The sequence below is a fragment of the Convolutriloba macropyga genome, chromosome 12 (genome assembly GCF_964194025.1).
Source record: "Convolutriloba macropyga chromosome 12, txConMacr16.3, whole genome shotgun sequence".
NCBI lineage: Eukaryota > Metazoa > Xenacoelomorpha > Acoela > Convolutidae > Convolutriloba > Convolutriloba macropyga.
In genome coordinates, this window is record NC_134479.1 from 10,922,500 (window position 1) to 10,943,671 (window position 21,172).

At 35.5% G+C, this 21,172-nt stretch overlaps 1 protein-coding gene across 1 annotated transcript in view; it reads right to left on the minus strand.

The window, feature by feature from the left end:
- LOC142350377 (chloride channel protein ClC-Kb-like) overlaps positions 1-21,172 on the minus strand; it is a 121,660-nt gene that overhangs the window by 61,019 nt on the left and 39,469 nt on the right. Inside the window, exon 7 of the mRNA XM_075402224.1 lies at positions 5,605-5,789. Within this exon, the coding sequence (XP_075258339.1) occupies positions 5,605-5,789 (185 nt within the window). The remainder of the gene's footprint in view (positions 1-5,604; positions 5,790-21,172) is intronic.

The following is a 21,172-nucleotide window of genomic DNA, read 5'->3' on the forward strand; positions in this document are numbered from 1 at the left end:
AGAGGTACTGCGAATAAGTATTTCGAGAAGACATCTATCCCGGATAATATGAAGGTGTACGGTTAAGGGTGCATTTTCCCGACAAGGTCGATGAGGAGTACATCTGCTGGAAAATTTTCTAAGGAAGACATTGGTTGTAGATGTGGTCTCAGAGCTGCTGTGGGACTAGGTTTCGTTTGTAAACAAGTCACGCAGTTTCTGATGTAGTCAGTTAGTGTTTCGGTGAAATTGGGGAAATAGAACCGCTTCCGAAATTCGGCTATGGTACGCGACACACCTTTATGTCCGCTCCAGACACTGTTGTGGATGCGGAAGAGTACTTCCTTTTGCAAGTGAATTGGAACACAGTATTGTTTGATGAAGCTGTTGCCCGTAGGATTGTAGAACTTTCTGTGTAGCACTCCGTCAAACATAGCGAGTCTTGGGTATTGTTTCAGGTACTTTTTCAAGTCTCCTGAGAGATATTGGGCGGTCGTTGGTGGGCCTCCTTCGAACCAAAGGATAACTCTTTTGATGTCTGAGTCTTTTTGTTGTTCGGCTCTTAGATTCAATGGCGAGTGACCGGTTGTATCAAAGTCGTCCATTGGATTGTGTTCGTGTATTGCCTGGAGCTGCGCCGGTTTTATTTGTTGAATATGAACCTCCTCAATGATTTCTGTTTGATCTGTTTCGTTGACGGTCTGAAAACGATAGTGTTTCGGAGTGTTTTCCTTGGATGTTTCGTGCAGGAGTGTATTAATTGAGTTGTCCGGGACTTCGGCGGTAGTGTCAATTTGGACTTCACTGATTGGTATCTTCGAGTTGATGCGAAGTGTGAGTTTCTCCTTCGGGTTTATGTGTATCCTTGAGAGGTAGTCTGCCGCGAGGTTGGCTTTTCCAGGGATATGTCCTAGTATTATGTCAAAACTCAATACGTGATCTAATGCGTTCCACAGCGTTGGCGGAATGATCTTTGTTTGAAAGAATCTGGTGACAGCTCTGTTGTCTGTTAGGACTAGTACTGGTTTCTCGCATCCCCAAAGGATGTTTGCAAACATATCAAGGGCAAAATGAACGGCAAGAAATTCTTTCGCGTAGATTGACATCTTGAGTTGATTTGGTTTGAAATACGTGATCCGAAACTTACAGGTGCATAAATTTTGTGTTCAGACGTTCCGTTTGCCGTTTGGGTGTAATCCTCGATCATTAATACAAATCCGGCAGCATAGAATGATGCATCGGCCATAATGACATATTGTCGATTGGTCATCGGTAGCCTCAGTGATATTTCACAGGCTGATTGTAGATCTTGTGTCAGTTTCTTTAACATTATGTTGTGCTCCTCGTTTATTTCAAAGTCTGTTTCTTTCTTAAGTAATCTATAAAAAGGAAGCAGCTTTTCTCCAATCTCCGGTATGAAGGCTTTGTAAAAATTGAAGAAACCGATCATTCTTTTTGTTTGCTTAACATTTTTCGGCATCTTGAATGTTCTGAGAAACGTCGCGATTTTCTGTTTGATAGGGGTTAAACCCTCTGAAGTTATCGTGTTCCCCAAGAACTGAATTTCCTTCAGACCAAAGGCGCATTTATCTGTAGCTAGCTTCATTCCTGATTCTCTGATGCACGTGAAGACTGCTGATAGTTTTTCCAGCATATCTGGGAGATCATGAGCACCTACTCCAATATCGTCTACGTATTGAAAACATTTGTCAGCGGTAATTACGGGGTCAAGATTCTGTCGCATGAATGAGCTGAATGCGCTGACACTTCTACTCAGTCCTTGTGCTAATCTTTTAAATGCGCAAGTTCGCGATGCAAAATTGAAAGCGAGCAGTTGAATAGATTGCTCGTCGGCCATTGGCACGGAGTAGTATCCATGGCTTCCGTCCATTTTGCAAAAGAGCTTCTTGCCTGCAAGATGGCTTCCTGCGTCAGCCAGTGTTGCTATTGGGAAATTGTTGTTGTTATAGTCATTTCGAATCAGGTGGTTGATTTTACGCAGATCTATTAATATTCGTAGTTTTCCATTCGGTTTTCTTTTTGCAAAGATTGGTGATGAATATCTACTGAATGGCAACGTTGTAATCACGCCGTAGTATTGTAATAAGGCGAGTTCTACTAGGAGATCGTCTTTGAGGTGGATGGAAACTCTTTGGTTTTTTGAATATACTGGTCTATCAGTATCAGGCGTCAGTTTTACTGAGAATTTTGAGGTGTAGCCAATGTCAAGGCGATGTCTTGTAAATATATCGTTGAATTCCATTAAGAGATTCTCTGTCTTCTTCTTTTCGTCGTCTGTTAGGACACTTCCGTGCCAATTAAAGGAGTCCAAAAATGTTTTTCGATCCTCTACGTTATCCAGTGGTCGAATGGACTCTCTCTTCTTGAAGCGGATGAGTTCTTCGTAAATCCGTTTCTCTAGTTCTGTGAGTTTGGATGGATCTTCAGTTGTCTCTGGGGTTGGAAACCAATATTTTGCGTTGTGGTTAATTGTGATGTGATTTAGCTGGCCCTTCGCTACTTTCTCAAAATGTTTCGATATGGTTTTTGTTGTCTTTGAGAAATTATCTGTTTCCAGCAACTTGGGCTCTAATGGGATAAGATAGCGAGCTTGTTCGGGTGTTATTATCGTGAAGGTTGCAGGTAGTGTGTTTCTTTCGATTGTGATCGGTACTTCCGTTGTGTTGATAGCCATTAGTTGAATTGGTTTGTCCTTTAGCATTTTGTTTATCGTACTCGTAAGGCAGACTCCTATGTTTTCGAGTTTTGTTGTAGGCTCTACTATTCCAATTTGGTGATCTGCTTCTAATGGTTGATAAGGCGTGAGTTCAATTAATTTCTGTTCACCGGGGTTAATTATAACTCGAGTGGTTGTTTTTAGATAAATTTTACGCTTATTATTGAATCGTTTTGATGTTTTTGAGCCTGCCGTCTGCATCAAATTCAGCTGAAATGTGAATTCAGGGAAATGTAGATAGCGGTTGTGCGCGTCGATTGTTATTTCGTTTTTGTCGAAAAAGGGCAATCCAAGTAATATGCCGGAGAGTTTCTCAAAAACCATAAAGTCCTCTGTGAGCTCTAAATGGCCAATTTTGAATGTTAAATTTGTCGTGAATAATATTTGAGACTGATGCATAAACGCTGTGGAGACCGTAATTTCCGGTGGTGCCTTTTTTATGGGTTTTTGCGTTAGATGATTGTAGATTTTATCAAAATGTTTTTGTGACATAGCGCTACTAAATGCTCCAGTGTCAGCTATCGCTTTCATTGTAATTGAGCCTAATTGAATAGGAATTAGAAAGACATTTTCGTTATAGCTAGTTGTACAGTAAGAAATTTTTTGTAGAAAAGCATGCAGGTTATTCAGTTTTTTGGCTGTTGGTTGAATGGCATTGTTGCGTCGCGATAAGGTGGTTGCCTCTGAGTGCAATCACGTGCGGTATGCTCGTTGCTTGCGCATATCCTGCAAAAAGTGCGCATTGGCGTGGGAGATCGTTGTCGCTGGTTGTATTGTTGACTTTGGTTGTTGTATCTGCTTATCGCGTTTGTACCTCTTCCTCTACCTCGATAGAAAGGACGGTTTTGATAACCTGAGAAGCTTCTATTTTGGTTTGGCGTTCTGTATGCTGTGTTATTTCTGTTGTAGTTTGTGAAAGGCTTGTTAAATTTATTTTGGGTGGTGTTCGGCCATCTTGGTGGCGTTGTTTGTGAGACTGATGCCTGAATTGAAGCTATTCCTGCTGCCATTATGTTTTCGACCGCTTGGTTAAAAGCAGAGTTTTGGGAGCTTGTTAGTGAGTTGAAGGCTGTGGTTTGTGCTGGCTCTGGGTTTAATTGGTCTATTCGAAGTCGTCTTTTGACTATGGAGCATAAGTCGTTTACTCCGACATTGTCCAATTCTCTGAGAAGAACTTTTTTGTATTTGAAGGGCATCCCCTGTATAAATTGTTCTCGGATTCTTCTTGTCCGCTCGTCATTGCGGTCAATTCCGGCACCAACGTCATCGACGATTGCTAAGTTGGCAAGCCGCTGTAAGTCAGTTAGAAAATCGTCTGGTTGTTCCTTCACGGGATCAAATTTCCTGCTCTGTAAGTCTAACTCAAAATTACGCCGTTGGTCTGGGCCTGAGTAGCGGTTGCGTAACTGTTCTAATGCGTCATCAAGGTCGTTTCGTGTGTTTTCTGGTAAGCGTAGATAATAGTTTAATGCGTTTCCGTCGAGGTGTAAAGGTAGGTATCGGGCTTGTTGGTTATGATCTGCCGGAATTCTGGCAACTGCTATGCTTGCTCTCAAAAGACCTTCAAATTGGTCCCAGTTTTCGTTGGGTAGCCCGGCAAAACGTTTGAGCGATACGTGTGGTGGGTGCGGTGCGGCCATATCTGTTGTTGTATTTTATGAGTGAAAAGAACAATTCTCCTGTTGATCTTGTCCGTTTGTTTTCAATCGACAAAGTGGGCAGGTCTGGCGTATTGGTTTATGTGAGGTTATTAAGCTGGTTTTTCCTGTATTAGATTCTATGAGTTCGTGTATATCACCTTCTTGGAGTTTAAGTTTTGTTGAGTTTGATTTATTTTTAATAATGAATATTCCATACCTCTTGGAGATCGGTGGAACAATTTTGACATTGGGGAGTTGTAACACGGCATCCAGAATTTGCTTGTTTTTGAGTGATAATTTTCCCAAAAGAATAAGTATTAATTTGAGATAAACATGAATTTTGAGACAATTGTTTTTTTTATGAAGCTTCAGCTGTGATAATTTTTCTCTGATTGCGTTTCTTTAGTGTTGCAGAATGACGCTCTTGATCTCTGTCGCCATATGATAACTCTCTGCAAAGCTATTCTGTTAGGAGTTTCCTACTAATATTTAGGTTCCGTGTGCAGTTTTTATGTTTCCTTTTCAAATATTTTCTTAGGTGTTTAGGTTCGTAAGCGTCCGGTATTCTGCTAAGATGAGAAAACTTCACAAGTTCTGAGGATGGAAAATAGCACTAAGTTTCGCAAGAATCAATTGAAGAATGAATGAATAATTCGTGTTATGCATTTCGTATTTATACTTTTTATTTACATTTTTGTCCAATCAGAATTGAGTTCATTCTATTAATAGATAGTGAATATTTTATAAGTTTTATTTGAGTCTTCATGCTCGATAATGCTACAACAGAGTTTGTCCTGAATTAGTAAAATAGCAAACTGCAAGACTTCCAGGAAAATTTAACTGAGTAAAATATGGAAAAAAAATGATTTCGCTGCGTTATTTGCGCAGTTTCTACAATTCTATCTATTTTGCTCGAGAACATATCCCAGCCAATTAATGGTTTCTTAGATACCATATGGAGGACCATGAATGTTCAATTAGATAACATATCCAAGAACATACATGATTTGCTGATACCATATCTCCAATTATTAATTAAATCTGTCATTCAGGGACTCCAAGGTATTCCGGGAGGGTTTATGGAGTTTCGGAAACTATATCCAAGGCCATTTATTTTTTCTCGGATACAATAGTAAGATCATGCCTGCAAAAAAGTGCTTTGACTATGAAACATTTATGGTTTTAGGTACGGTTCCTACGACGTCTAATGAGCCAATTGTAAAGACCCCCGATATATTTTAGACTAACTGTTTTTGAGATGAGGGTTCTGAAACTGAGGTACTCGTGCAGAGTGACTCCTCTAATGATGGTTTTCATCTCTGGGATTCCACTTCCGACTGCATTGGGCTCTACTAAGTGGACAAAGCCAGTTGCAAATGTGATGAAGATCAGAGGGTACAATACCCACACAGCGTACTGTGCTCCTACACTACCTGAAAGAACAAAAGAATTGAGGAATAAGTGATCTTTTAGCAGAAGCATAATGTTCCGACCCCATCAACCACATTTTGACTTAATTGTCTTTCAAATGAGCGAACGATAGTAAACCTTCAACAAATTTTAACACTGTTCGAGGACAATTGGTGTATGAGTAAAAAAAATCGTTATACTCAAAACATTACAGGGAATAAATAATGCCGCATTAGAAGAGCGATGAAACCTGCCATTAATGAGACTATGTGACAAGGCAAACAACAAAACAGAACATCTAAAGCATTAGTTACGGCCAAAATAAATATCTATTTTTTTTAAAGAAAAAGCACTTATTAGCACAGTCAGAACAGCATGATTAAACCGAAACTAACCAAATTCACTCGTACTTCACTGCATAGCAGATGGGAATTGTCCTTAATGAGAATAGCTAAAGTCAAAGAAAAAAGTGGCAACGTTCAAAAATCCAATTAATTTTTAAAACCACATAACTGCAAAAAGTCATAAAAACAATCAACTTTCAACTACAATCACCTTTCAACTAGATAAATTCACAATTAACTCCCTAGTAATGCAATGAGATCTGTCATAAGTGAGATTATGGCTCAGTCATTTGTGAGACTACGTTATACGAAAAAATAAAAAGAGCAAGACTGCAAAGATCACAGATTTTCAATTGAGCCTCATTTGATTATCATAAAGGCCTATTTTAAAAGGTGCTATGCGAAAGAACAAAAAGAAAGACAAATAGTGACCAGTAAATACGTTTTATGAAGTGTTTATTAGTGTTGGAGTCAAAAAAGCATCGGTAAAAACACAAAACCTGTCGATATTGCTTTTTGCGTCACAAGGAAGTTGATGGCACTGTCATTAATTAGACAAAGCCACAAATTGACAAAAAGAACAAAAATGCCAAATCTCAAAATCAATTTGATACTTTTTTATAGCAAATAAAATCAAAGTCATTAAAACCATTAGATATCAGAATGTTTTAATTATGTTCAATTAAACTTCCGAAGGAAGCCATGTTGAAGTGTCAAAATTCTGAATAGGCCATACGACTACAAAAAGAAAATCAAATATCCTCGAAAACAAAAATTCGATTTTAAATTGCGAGAAGTGTCGAAACTTCTAAAACCGTAATGTTGTCACTGAAAACATGATTTGAGTTCTACTGGCCTTCAATTCAAGGCCAATGAGAGGTTTCATTAATGTGATAATAACAAGAGAAAAAGGACAATAAATTTGATTTCAGTCAAGAGAGAATGGTAGCTGTTCTTAAGTCATTAAAACCATTTAGCTATCAACTGAATGAGCTGAGCTGTTCGTTATGAGAACATGCTTAAAGTTGATTGAAACAGGATTGAAAAAAGTAGGCTTGACAAAGCATAATAAATGAAAAAAAAACGATTGATGTAGAAAAAAAATTTTAAAGTGCGGACTATTTTGATGTCATTCCGCCCATGGAAAGATCTCGGCTTCTTATTGAGAGAATACAAGGGCTAGTATCAAAGCCAATAATCATAATAGATGGTAACTGAGACTGACAAAAACAAAGTTCAAGTAGCGTCCTCTAAAATTGGGCTTTAAGTGTTTGTCCATTTTCTAATTTTATTTTTGTTTTTCGGTATTGACTCTGTTCATTTTATATTGGTTTTCTGAGCAACCGCTCTTTTGAAGCACTTTGAGCACAATGAGCGACGAAAGAAACTAGCCTAGATAAATAATAAAAGATTTCACGCAAAATGTCGAAAAAGCGGCAAAATAAGCCAAAGCGAACAAATTTTTGTTTGACGAAAAAACATAGCAGGACAAGTCCTGGCACAATTAGAGAATTTTCATTGATAAAACAAAACAACTAGACCAAGAGTGGACTATGAATGGAATCGGAAAACCATTCATAACAATCCGATAACAAAAATCGAAAAAAACAGTAAATATCAAAGTCAAACTGCCGCAAGTGAACACAAAACACTAGCGAGAAAGCGAATTTTTGTTCAAACACCATTTTCTAACTCTACTGTAAAATTTGAGCAAAAAATTCACGCAGCAAAACCACTTGATTTTTTGCTGCACTGGCTGATTCGGCGTGACCAAAATCATATCATCACTTCAATTTGACCTAAAAAATAAATAAAATGTGCGAACAGACGATTAAAAAAGACAGCGCCCCAATAGAATTTAAATTCTCTGAATTTTTGAATAGCAAAAATAGGAGCGCAATTAATAGCCTGCTGCGAAGATGACAGCCGTTATTAAAAATAAATGACGCATTTTGAATAAAGATCGATTTAAATTAGCGCCGGAAAAATTTAATTCCAGAACATTCCCTTGGTAAGCGGAAGTAAAATCCTGCTTCTGAGTATTATCCCTCTTCTGAGTATACGAAGATTGTGTCAAGAGTTTTTAGGTCTTTATTGCAGGCAAATTTGTTGGTACCACTTTTCATGAAAGGCTGAATTTTCAAAGATGTATTTAAAATACGGATCAAACAGCTCAGCAACCCTCCACTATCTTTAAATGGAAAACCAATAACACTTCCGTTAAGAATAACATACTTCAGCAAAATTGATGGAAAGTTGAGCAAAAAGTACTCAAAATATGAAAAACAAAAGAAATCAGTAGGATGTTCACAGAACTATAAACCTCGAGAACTCCCCGCTCGGAAGAAATTTTGAAAACAATCATTTTAATTCAATATTCTGCGCTTGACGGGCTTTCTAATGATGCCACTCATAACACTCTACGATCAATATATCGACCAACCAAAATTGACTAAACAAAAAAACCAGTTGAGCATATAGTTCCTCTAAAAAACATACCCGGCAGATTGCCGGAAAATAGCCGCCGTTGATTCCAACAAGCATGATTGGGATTGAAAGAATAGAAGATATTGGAAAAAAAGATTTTTGTACAAAAACATTTTGTCCGATTTATTTTGATGGCCTTTCGTAGCTGAACATACTTCTGTTTCTTAGATAGAGGCTAAAGGAGCTCCTATCAATACCAATAAGCCTTAGAGATGGTAACTAAGACTTATAGTAACGACGTTCAAATAGCGAGCATCTAAAATTGGGCTTTATGGGTTTATCCCGTTTCTATTTCTGACTTAATTTTTTATACTCATTATGTTCATTCTGAATTGCTTTGCTGAGCAACTGATGTTCGAAATCACTTTTAGCAGAATGAGAGAAGAGAAACTAGCCTATTATTAAACAATGCGAGCCAAAACAAACAAAATCATTAAGAAATTGAGAGACAAACAAACTAATCAAAAATATAATCATTGCTAAAACTTTAAAGCTTTTACCCCTAAGGCAAAATTTAATCCCTTTAAATATACCTATTGCTGCAGTATTATATCTGCAAAGCCTGAAAAAATTCATTGGCACTTGAAGATCGATTAACTCGAAAATAACCCAAAAATTTAAAAAAAAATGAAATCAATTGCTAATTTCAATGAAGTGTTCCTGAAAATTGTGATATTAATATCTTAAGAATCATTTCTATGTCTCTAGAGACTATCCAGTAACCCAATTCCATGCACTAAAAATTAATTGGATCAAAGATCGATAGGCAATAATTTTCATAAAAAATTTCAAATTTCAAAATAAAATTCGTTATTTCAAAAAATTGAAAACAATTCATTTGTCTCCTAGCAACTATTTTATAACACACTGTCAAACCTTGTATGAGGTTATCTGGTCATTTAGACAAGAAAAACTGAATAAAAGACAAACGCTTTGAAAGAACTTCAAACAAAATTGCAAATTTTATCAAAAAATTTCTAAAATTCGGAAAGTTTAAAGGTTGCAAACAAATTCATTGAAACTAACTACCATGCATTAGCTTTTTATGAAAATTGTGATATTAATATCTTAAGAATCATTTCTATGTCTCTAGAGGCTATCCAGTAACCCAATTCCAAGCACTAAAAAATTAATTGGATCAAAGATCGATAGGCAATAATTTTCACAAAAAATTTCAAATTTCAAAAAAAAATTCGTTATTTCAAAAAATTGAAAACAATTCATTTGTCTCCTAGCAACTATTTTATAACATACTGTCAAACCTTGTATGAGGTTATCTGGTCATTTAGACAAGAAAAACTGAATAAAAGACAAACGCTTTGAGAGAACTTCAAACAAAATTGCAAATTTTATCAAAAAATTTCTAAAATTCGGAAAGTTTAAAGGTTGCAAACAAATTCATTGAAACTAACTACCATGCATTAGCTTTTTATGAAAATTGTGATATTAATATCTTAAGAATCATTTCTATGTCCCTAGAGGCTATCCAGTAACCCAATTCCAAGCACTAAAAAATTAATTGGATCAAAGATCGATAGGCAATAATTTTCATAGAAAAAATTTCAAATTTCAAAATAAAATTCGTTATTTCAAAAAATTGAAAACAATTCATTTGTCTCCTAGCAACTATTTTATAACATACTGTCAAACCTTGTATGAGGTTATCTGGTCATTTAGACAAGAAAAACTGAATAAAAGACAAACGCTTTGAAAGAACTTCAAACAAAATTGCAAATTTTATCAAAAAATTTCTAAAATTCGGAAAGTTTAATGGTTGCAAACAAATTCACTGAAATTACCAACCATGCATTAGCTTTTTATCAGATCGTGGAAAAAGTTTTCTGGCACTTATGACTGGACAAATATCAAAAATTGACAAAAAACATAGGAAACCATGAAAAAAATTGCAGATTTTATCAAAAAATACCGGAATTAAAATGATAAAACCAATCCATTATTACGAGAAACTATGCAGTGCCCTATTATCAAACCATAAAGGAGATTCCCTAGCCCCTGAAGCTGGAAAAACTCATAAAATGACAAAAAAATTTCAAAAAACTTGAAAAAATTGCAAATATTAGTATCATTTTGATTGTTTGTGCTTGTAGTGCCGAAACATATAGCTCCTAAAATAGTCATAACTAGTAATTTTGTCTCGCAAAAGACCTTCATCAACTTTTAAAAACTTCAACCTAAGACTAATCAAACATACCCGGCAGATTGCCGGAAAATAGCCGCCGTTGATTCCAATAAGCATGATTGGGATTGAAAGAATAGATATCGAAAAAAAGATTTTTGTAAAAAAAACATTTTTTAAGTCCGATTCATTTTGATGTCATTTCGAAGTTGAACATACTTCTGTTTCTTAGAGAGACGCTACAGGGGCTACTATCAATGACAATAAGCATAAGAGATGGTAACTAAGACTTACAGGAACGACGTTCAAATAGCGGGCATCTGAAATTGGGCTTTATGGGTTTATCCCGTTTCAATTTCTGACTACAATTTTTTATACTGACTCCGTTCATTTTGAATTGCTTTGCTGAGCAACTGATGTTCAAATTCACTTTTAGCAGAATGAGAGAAGAGAGAAACTAGCCTAGAGAAGTCAAAAAGATTTCACGCAAAATGTCGAAAAAGCGGCAAAATGATAAAAGCGAAAAAAAGTTCGACGAAGTAAAAAAAACGGAGCGCTATAATAGCCGGCTGAGAAGATGAGGGCGGCTATTAAACAAGAAAACTTTAAAAAAAATTTGTAAAAACATGAAAAATTGCACCATTTTGAGCCCAAAAACTCCTAAAAATGACCTTTTAACCTTAAATTGAGGCCATCCCAGCAGCTGCACCACTCTAAGCACTTGAAGGACTATTAGCGTACACTTTGGGCCTCTAATGAAACTTAATGCCCGCTGGGCTTTACCTGTTTATCCAGTTTTGAAAGATCAAAGTCATTGAAAAATGTGTGAAAACATCTTAAAAAACAGCGCACCAATACAATCCAAATTCTTTGAATTGTAAAAAAAGGAGCACTATAATAGCCGGCTGAGAAGATGAGGGCGGCTATTAACAACAATCAGAAGCTAATGCCAACCCAAGTTAGCTTGGCAACGTTTGATAAACCGGGTGTTAAGAAACACATGCTCAAAAAAGTAGCATGGATTGAATATTTGCAAACACTTCGGCTCTAACATACCGTCCATTGCTAGGGTTGCAAAAATTTGATTTGAAAATTTATTGCAAATGAAAACTTGCATTACTATGAAAGCCGCATCGACAGAAAGCCTAAATAGCAAAAAACTTCGAAAACACCTTTTCCCGTTTATCCATCATCGTGTTTTTCTTACGAAAAATGATTTCTTACCTGGTTATGACATAATGCATTCTAAACCTTCGGTTCCATAAAAATAAATGACGCATTTTGAATAAAGATCGATTTAAATTAGCGCCGGAAAAATTTAATTCCAGAACATTCCCTTGGTAAGCGGAAGTAAAATCCTGCTTCTGAGTATTATCCCTCTTCTGAGTATACGAAGATTGTGTCAAGAGTTTTTAGGTCTTTATTGCAGGCAAATTTGTTGGTACCACTTTTCATGAAAGGCTGAATTTTCAAAGATGTATTTAAAATACGGATCAAACAGCTCAGCAACCCTCCACTATCTTTAAATGGAAAACCAATAACACTTCCGTTAAGAATAACATACTTCAGCAAAATTGATGGAAAGTTGAGCAAAAAGTACTCAAAATATGAAAAACAAAAGAAATCAGTAGGATGTTCACAGAACTATAAACCTCGAGAACTCCCCGCTCGGAAGAAATTTTGAAAAAAATCATTTTAATTCAATATTCTGCGCTTGACGGGCTTTCTAATGATGCCACTCATAACACTCTACGATCAAAATATCGACCAACCAAAATTGACTAAACAAAAAAACCAGTTGAGCATATAGTTCCTCTAAAAAACATACCCGGCAGATTGCCGGAAAATAGCCGCCGTTGATTCCAACAAGCATGATTGGGATTGAAAGAATAGAAGATATTGGAAAAAAAGATTTTTGTACAAAAACATTTTGTCCGATTTATTTTGATGGCCTTTCGTAGCTGAACATACTTCTGTTTCTTAGATAGAGGCTAAAGGAGCTCCTATCAATACCAATAAGCCTTAGAGATGGTAACTAAGACTTATAGTAACGACGTTCAAATAGCGAGCATCTAAAATTGGGCTTTATGGGTTTATCCCGTTTCTATTTCTGACTTAATTTTTTATACTCATTATGTTCATTCTGAATTGCTTTGCTGAGCAACTGATGTTCGAAATCACTTTTAGCAGAATGAGAGAAGAGAAACTAGCCTATTATTAAACAATGCGAGCCAAAACAAACAAAATCATTAAGAAATTGAGAGACAAACAAACTAATCAAAAATATAATCATTGCTAAAACTTTAAAGCTTTTACCCCTAAGGCAAAATTTAATCCCTTTAAATATACCTATTGCTGCAGTATTATATCTGCAAAGCCTGAAAAAATTCATTGGCACTTGAAGATCGATTAACTCGAAAATAACCCAAAAATTTAAAAAAAAAAATGAAATCAATTGCAAATTTCAATGAAGTGTTCCTGAAAATTGTGATATTAATATCTTAAGAATCATTTCTATGTCTCTAGAGACTATCCAGTAACCCAATTCCATGCACTAAAAAATTAATTGGATCAAAGATCGATAGGCAATAATTTTCATAAAAAATTTCAAATTTCAAAATAAAATTCGTTATTTCAAAAAATTGAAAAAATTCATTTGTCTCCCAGCAACTATTTTATAACACACTGTCAAACCTTGTATGAGGTTATCTGGTCATTTAGACAAGAAAAACTGAATAAAAGACAAACGCTTTGAAAGAACTTCAAACAAAATTGCAAATTTTATCAAAAAATTTCTAAAATTCGGAAAGTTTAAAGGTTGCAAACAAATTCATTGAAACTAACTACCATGCATTAGCTTTTTATGAAAATTGTGATATTAATATCTTAAGAATCTTTTCTATGTCTCTAGAGGCTATCCAGTAACCCAATTCCAAGCACTAAAAAATTAATTGGATCAAAGATCGATAGGCAATAATTTTCACAAAAAATTTCAAATTTCAAAATAAAATTCGTTATTTCAAAAAATTGAAAACAATTCATTTGTCTCCCAGCAACTATTTTATAACACACTGTCAAACCTTGTATGAGGTTATCTGGTCATTTAGACAAGAAAAACTGAATAAAAGACAAACGCTTTGAAAGAACTTCAAACAAAATTGCAAATTTTATCAAAAAATTTCTAAAATTCGGAAAGTTTAAAGGTTGCAAACAAATTCATTGAAACTAACTACCATGCATTAGCTTTTTATGAAAATTGTGATATTAATATCTTAAGAATCATTTCTATGTCCCTAGAGGCTATCCAGTAACCCAATTCCAAGCACTAAAAAATTAATTGGATCAAAGATCGATAGGCAATAATTTTCATAAAAAAATTTCAAATTTCAAAATAAAATTCGTTATTTCAAAAAATTGAAAACAATTCATTTGTCTCCTAGCAACTATTTTATAACATACTGTCAAACCTTGTATGAGGTTATCTGGTCATTTAGACAAGAAAAACTGAATAAAAGACAAACGCTTTGAAAGAACTTCAAACAAAATTGCAAATTTTATCAAAAAATTTCTAAAATTCGGAAAGTTTAATGGTTGCAAACAAATTCACTGAAATTACCTACCATGCATTAGCTTTTTATCAGATCGTGGAAAAAGTTTTCTGGCACTTATGACTGGACAAATATCAAAAATTGACAAAAAACATAGGAAACCATGAAAAAAATTGCAGATTTTATCAAAAAATACCGGAATTAAAATGATAAAACCAACCCATTATTACGAGAAACTATGCAGTGCCCTATTATCAAACCTTAAAGGAGATTCCCTAGCCCCTGAAGCTGGAAAAACTCATAAAATGACAAAAAAATTTCAAAAAACTTGAAAAAATTGCAAATATTAGTATCATTTTGATTGTTTGTGCTTGTAGTGCCGAAACATATAGCTCCTAAAATAGTCATAACTAGTAATTTTGTCTCGCAAAAGACCTTCATCAACTTTTAAGAACTTCAACCTAAGACTAATCAAACATACCCGGCAGATTGCCGGAAAATAGCCGCCGTTGATTCCAATAAGCATGATTGGGATTGAAAGAATAGATATCGAAAAAAAAAAGATTTTTGTAAAAAAAACATTTTTTAAGTCCGATTCATTTTGATGTCATTTCGAAGTTGAACATACTTCTGTTTCTTAGAGAGACGCTACAGGGGCTACTATCAATGACAATAAGCATAAGAGATGGTAACTAAGACTTACAGGAACGACGTTCAAATAGCGGGCATCTGAAATTGGGCTTTATGGGTTTATCCCGTTTCAATTTCTGACTACAATTTTTTATACTGACTCCGTTCATTTTGAATTGCTTTGCTGAGCAACTGATGTTCAAATTCACTTTTAGCAGAATGAGAGAAGAGAGAAACTAGCCTAGAGAAGTCAAAAAGATTTCACGCAAAATGTCGAAAAAGCGGCAAAATGATAAAAGCGAAAAAAAGTTCGACGAAGTAAAAAAAACGGAGCGCTATAATAGCCGGCTGAGAAGATGAGGGCGGCTATTAAACAAGAAAACTTTAAAAAAAATTCGTAAAAACATGAAAAATTGCACCATTTTGAGCCCAAAAACTCCTAAAAATGACCTTTTAACCTTAAATTGAGGCCATCCCAGCAGCTGCACCACTCTAAGCACTTGAAGGACTATTAGCGTACACTTTGGGCCTCTAATGAAACTTAATGCCCGCTGGGCTTTACCTGTTTATCCAGTTTTGAAAGATCAAAGTCATTGAAAAATGTGTGAAAACATCTTAAAAAACAGCGCACCAATACAATCCAAATTCTTTGAATTGTAAAAAAAGGAGCACTATAATAGCCGGCTGAGAAGATGAGGGCGGCTATTTACAACAATCAGAAGCTAATGCCAACCCAAGTTAGCTTGGCAACGTTTGATAAACCGGGTGTCAAAAAAGTAGCATGGATTGAATATTTGCAAACACTTCGGCTCTAACATACCGTCCATTGCTAGGGTTGCAAAAATTTGATTTGAAAATTTATTGCAAATGAAAACTTGCATTACTATGAAAGCCGCATCGACAGAAAGCCTAAATAGCAAAAAACTTCGAAAACACATTTTCCCGTTTATCCATCATCGTGTTTTTCTTACGAAAAATGATTTCTTACCTGGTTATGACATAACGCATTCTAAACCTTCGGTTCCATAAATAATTAATAGAGCCAAGTAGAAAGTGTTCAGGCCCTAAAACCAGGAGATCGCTAATCTTAGCCAATTCGTTTGCAGTTAAATCATAGAAAAGCACTAATTAAAATACTACCCGATAAAAACGCGCTTTTGACGTGCATTTAGTTATTTGACAACCTAACTTTGCCACTTTTTTGCAAAAACAAAACGTCACATTTGAAACCTCAGCTGTTAAGAAAAGTAGCTGCTTAGCAAATTTTAATAGAGTATAACTACCTTCAATTTTCTGACAGAAAGTTCGCCAATTCAATTTTCTGACAGAAAGTTCGCATCACAAGTTCGCCAATTCGTCGATTTCATCCCCTGATATTCTTCGAACTACGGTTAAATTATTTGAACCTCAACATTGCTCCTTTATAGCTGTGCATACATTTCTTTTTGCTATACTTGCTTATAAAGAAGTGTTTTCAAATTAGTTATCCTGCGATCAGATGTAAGAAAAAAACTATAATTGACATTAAAAGGACCCAAGGTGCAACGACAAATGATTTAAAATGATCTTCTTTAATTGACTTGCTTATAAGTGGATCTTGTGTTCAACTATAGAATAAATCAGACAATATTACAGCTCTTCACCGGCTACAAAACTTCATAATCGTCATCAGAAATATACAAATGACTATTAGCAATTTGCTTCTAGTTGGGAACAGAATTTAACATTAACAAGACAACGTTTACTTTACAGATACAGAAGCCATACAGCTCGCAGATAATCAGCAAAGTAAAATTTCTGTAGGTCAAAGATTTCGGCGATTGAAGGGCACAGCCGAAAATGTAAATTCCGTAATGGGATCATGTTTGATCTTCGTCTGCAAAAAATTCATATGAAACTTAGGAAACCAATATTTTATGGTTAGCATATCATGCAGTTGAATTCTACGTCTAAATCGACATTAGAGAATCACTTTCCAGCTAGAATTAATTACTTATTTTTTGTTCCTCTAACGTTTTCGCATTTCCATTAATCAGTTCGTCCATGTAACGATAACATTGTGTCAACATCAATATTTTCCAATACTCGTGTCTATTTTGCTCTCAGTTGAACAATCAAGTACAAACATGTGGTTTATCTGCTTCAACATTTCAACCTTCAGTAGCTTTGAAATAGATCAACTTTTATCGGTTATTCTGTTGATAACTTACAATATTAAGTTATGACCGACCGGCAGATCAACATATGGTTAACTTAATCTATATTTACATCAGCAGTTGGTTTTATTAATAACGTCATAAAAAATAGAGTTGAGCCCCCCCCCCCAAGATTCAAATTATCGCAAAAATCAGCACGGAAATAGGTCACTAATGCTTACTGAAAATCTTATTACTGAAATCTTAATAAAAATTACTACTTAAGATGTCGCTGTTCTTCAAAATAGCATGCAACAAAAAAAACAAATATCGTCTTTGACAAACTGCAAAACAGATGCGACATCAGTGAAAAATGACTGATTGCTTTTGTCTGATTGTCAATCTTGAACAAAAAGCTTTTAGGTTTTTTGAAAATCTTGAAGAAAAGAAACGCAGTGCTAACAGCATTACTGACAAAATAAAAAGAGATTCTTTGATAATTTTCAATAAGACGGACAGCGGACAAATAGTATGCAAGTTTGAACTGATAGGTTTGTAGTGGTTGTCGGTACAATTGGTGTCAAACTGAGACGAGAGAGCGGACATCAAGATCTCAATAGCAATAGCTGAGATCAAGATCTTAGACAAATCTGGTGAAAATTTTTGAATCAAAAAATGAAGCTGATTAAAAGAATATTTAGCAATTTTGAGAGCAAGATCTGCATTGAACACCGCTGGTTAACCAATCACAGAAGCTAATTCTAAATATCAGCCCTGGAATCCTTTTCAAACAGTTTTCGTCGAAACGAAAATCACTCGGGTCACAAGTTTAGAACATTCAAGTACACGGAAGATAGCATGAAAATAGCGGCTATTAATGCCCGGGATCCCAAATGACATTGAAAGAAGCAAAAATTGAGAAGTACAGTTTTTCTTGGCAACAAAATTTCATCAGGACGCGCCGCGTTGACTATCTGTTAATTAGGCTCTCACCAGCAAAGTTTACATGACGGCGTTGGCTCCATAGGTTTTTAACATTTCCATATTTTAATTTCGACACTTACTCCCTGCTTTCATGTTTGGCCTTCCTGAGCAACTGCTTGCATATTGATCACAATGAGCGAGCAATGAAACTAGCCAGAAGTCAAAAAGTTTTTGCTCAATATGTTGAAAAAGCTGAAACTTGAATTGGATAAAGCGAACCAAATTTTCGTTTGAGAACGAAAAATCATAATTGAAACGCAAAAATAGCCGACTGAGAAGATGAGGCGGCTACTGATAATAAGCACTAAAAATAGACCATAAAACGACGTCAAGCAAGCATATTTCTATTAGACGGTAAAAAAGGTGCCATAACAGTGAAAGAAAAAATAAAAACGCCGCAAATTTCACCCAACAACTAATTTTAGAGAGTTCAGATTGCGGTTCGGTTGCAGATAGATAAAATTTGGGCCTTGGAATAGTATTGATATAACTGACTTTTCAATGATTAATGAATAAACATTTGTTTGGCTATATTGAACTGATTTTACCAGAAGTAAACCACGAACGCAGTTTAGCAGCTCAACATTGGGCATGAAAGCAAATCGCGTCAAGCAAAAAATTAAAGCAAGAAGTCAAGGTGGTGAAAGGTCAAATCGGTCAGACGAAAAACAAGGACTAACACAACCAACTGAATGGTTGAATTGGTTGAATCGGGTGAATTGGTCTGAAACGACAGGCGAGCGGTTGTTAAAGTGGAATTAGTTGGAGGGGTGGAGTGCGGTTGAAGCCGTGCGGGGGGAGCAAGTGATACGGGGACGTCGAGCAACTGGTATGTTAAGTGGGAGGAGAGTCAAACTTTAATAACCGCCCTTCACACCATGAATTTACGTCTCTTTAAATAGTTTTGGCGAATCACATACTTAAAAGACTAGCGAGCCTTAGGGCGCTAAGAGAACTTTCTCCCCTCAGGGCTTTAACATTTTTCTCCTTCTTGATGATAAAAAGTCAATTGGAAACACGGAAAAAAAACAATCATATGAGAAGTCGGAAGTACGAAAAATCGCAAAAAGACCAGCAGGACTAATGTAATTGCTACCAACTTCGTTTGAGAGCAAATAAAAAATGATTCTCACAATTTTTGTTTAATAGCAATTAAATGAGCTTCCCTAAAGTTAAAAAAACAACCGGCAGATTTCCGGAAACTAGCCGCGATAGAGAGCTTGTGGCCTTCCAAGGAATTGAAACAACTTAAGAAATAAGATTGACCACCGGTCAATGTCCCAATCGACTTTTTGGGTTAGATTCGGACTGTCATTTTTATGAGACACGTAAGCTCTATAAGAATTAGGTTTGGCACTACTTAGGTGCACACTATTGATCATTAACCAGCAGTAGTGAGAAATGGGGGGGGGGGGGGTCTACCGCACAGATTTAGGATCCCAACCACCCAGTCTCAAACGCGGGCCAATATTTTCAATTTCATCAATTGTTTTGATAGCCATAGATCCCACCAAAGAAGTGGTGGGATCCTTTTTCTGTGCGGTAGACCCCCCCTTTCTCACTACTACTAGCAAATGTTCATAAAAAGTTCATTAAGTGAGTCGCAAGTCATTTTTTGAGTGACTTAAATCACGCAACTGACATAAATACAAATTGACACACAAATTTGAACTGTAAAACGGTAGAAGTCACTGAAATTGAAAAAGTCAATGGTCGCAAGAATCATCGATCAAGACGACGAAATAAAAAACAGAGCAGGACAAGTCCTGACGTACAATTCAAAGAATTTTCATTGACTATTCGAAGACTAGACATAGAACGGACTGCGAGTGATTTCCGAAAACCATTTCTAAACAACCAAGATCTAATTTTTTTAATTTAAAAAAAGACAGAAAGTCAATGTAAAAATGCCGCATGAGAACAAAAAACACTAGAAATTGAAACTTAGTTCAAGCAAAATACTAGGCCTAGAATGAACAAAGAATGGGTTGCAAAAACCATTTAAAAAATCCGATCCAAAAAATCGAAAAAACAGTAAAAAAAAAAGAAATTGCCGCATGTGAACAAAAAAACCACTAACAAGAAAGCGATTTTTTTGTTCAAACACCGTTTTCTCACTCCACTTTAAAATTAGAGCGAAAAAATTTCACGCCACAAAACCACTCGCTTTTTCGTTCCACCTCCTGTTTCGGCGTGACCAAAATCACTACTTCAACTTGACTCCAAAAATCATGAAAATATGTGAACAGATCTTAAAAAAAGACAGCGCCCCAATATAATTCAAATTCTTTGCATTCTAAAAAACAGCAGGACAAGTCCTGACCAACAATTCAAGGAAATTTCGTCGACTAAACAAACAATTAGACAATGAATGTATTATGACTTGATTGCAAAAACCATTTAGAAAAAACCATTCAGCGAAAAAAAATCGAAAAAACCCTAAAAACCAAAGCGAAAATGCCGCATGTGAACAAAAAAACCAACACCAGGAAAGCAAATTTTTGTTCATACACCGGTTTCTCACTCAACTTAAAATTCGATTGAGAAAATTCACGCCTAAAAACCACTCCTCTCTTCGCTCCATTTCCTAATTCGGCGTAACCGAAACCGCTACTCCAATTTGACCTTAAAAATCAAGAAAATGTGTGAACAGATCTAAAAAGACAGCGCCCCAATACAATTCAAATTCTTTCAAATTTAAAACATAGCCGGAAGAATTTCGCAAACGACCCGAAGAGTCGTTTTACTTTATAAAATTACCTTTTAAATCAAGGAGTTCCTACTAAAGTGAAAGTGGCTGCTAAAAACAGAAAAAAAAATGGGTCAAAAAATGAAGATAGCCCATAAAACCAACTGAACCAAAAAAATTACATTACACCTATATCTAAAGTAAGCCAAAACTTTTGTACGCAATTAAAAACATCATAGTACGCGAGCAGGAGAACTCAAGCTATGTTAAGCTCCCAAAACTTTATTTTGTAAGAAAAAATTGAATACTGCAAGAAATGGCAAAAAATTATTACAAAAATTATCAATTTCCGTAAGTTCTCTCAATCGAAACACTATTTTGCAAAACAAAAACAGTCGTCAATTGGTTACTAAATAAACTTTGTCACATTAGCTATAAATATAAGTTGTCGC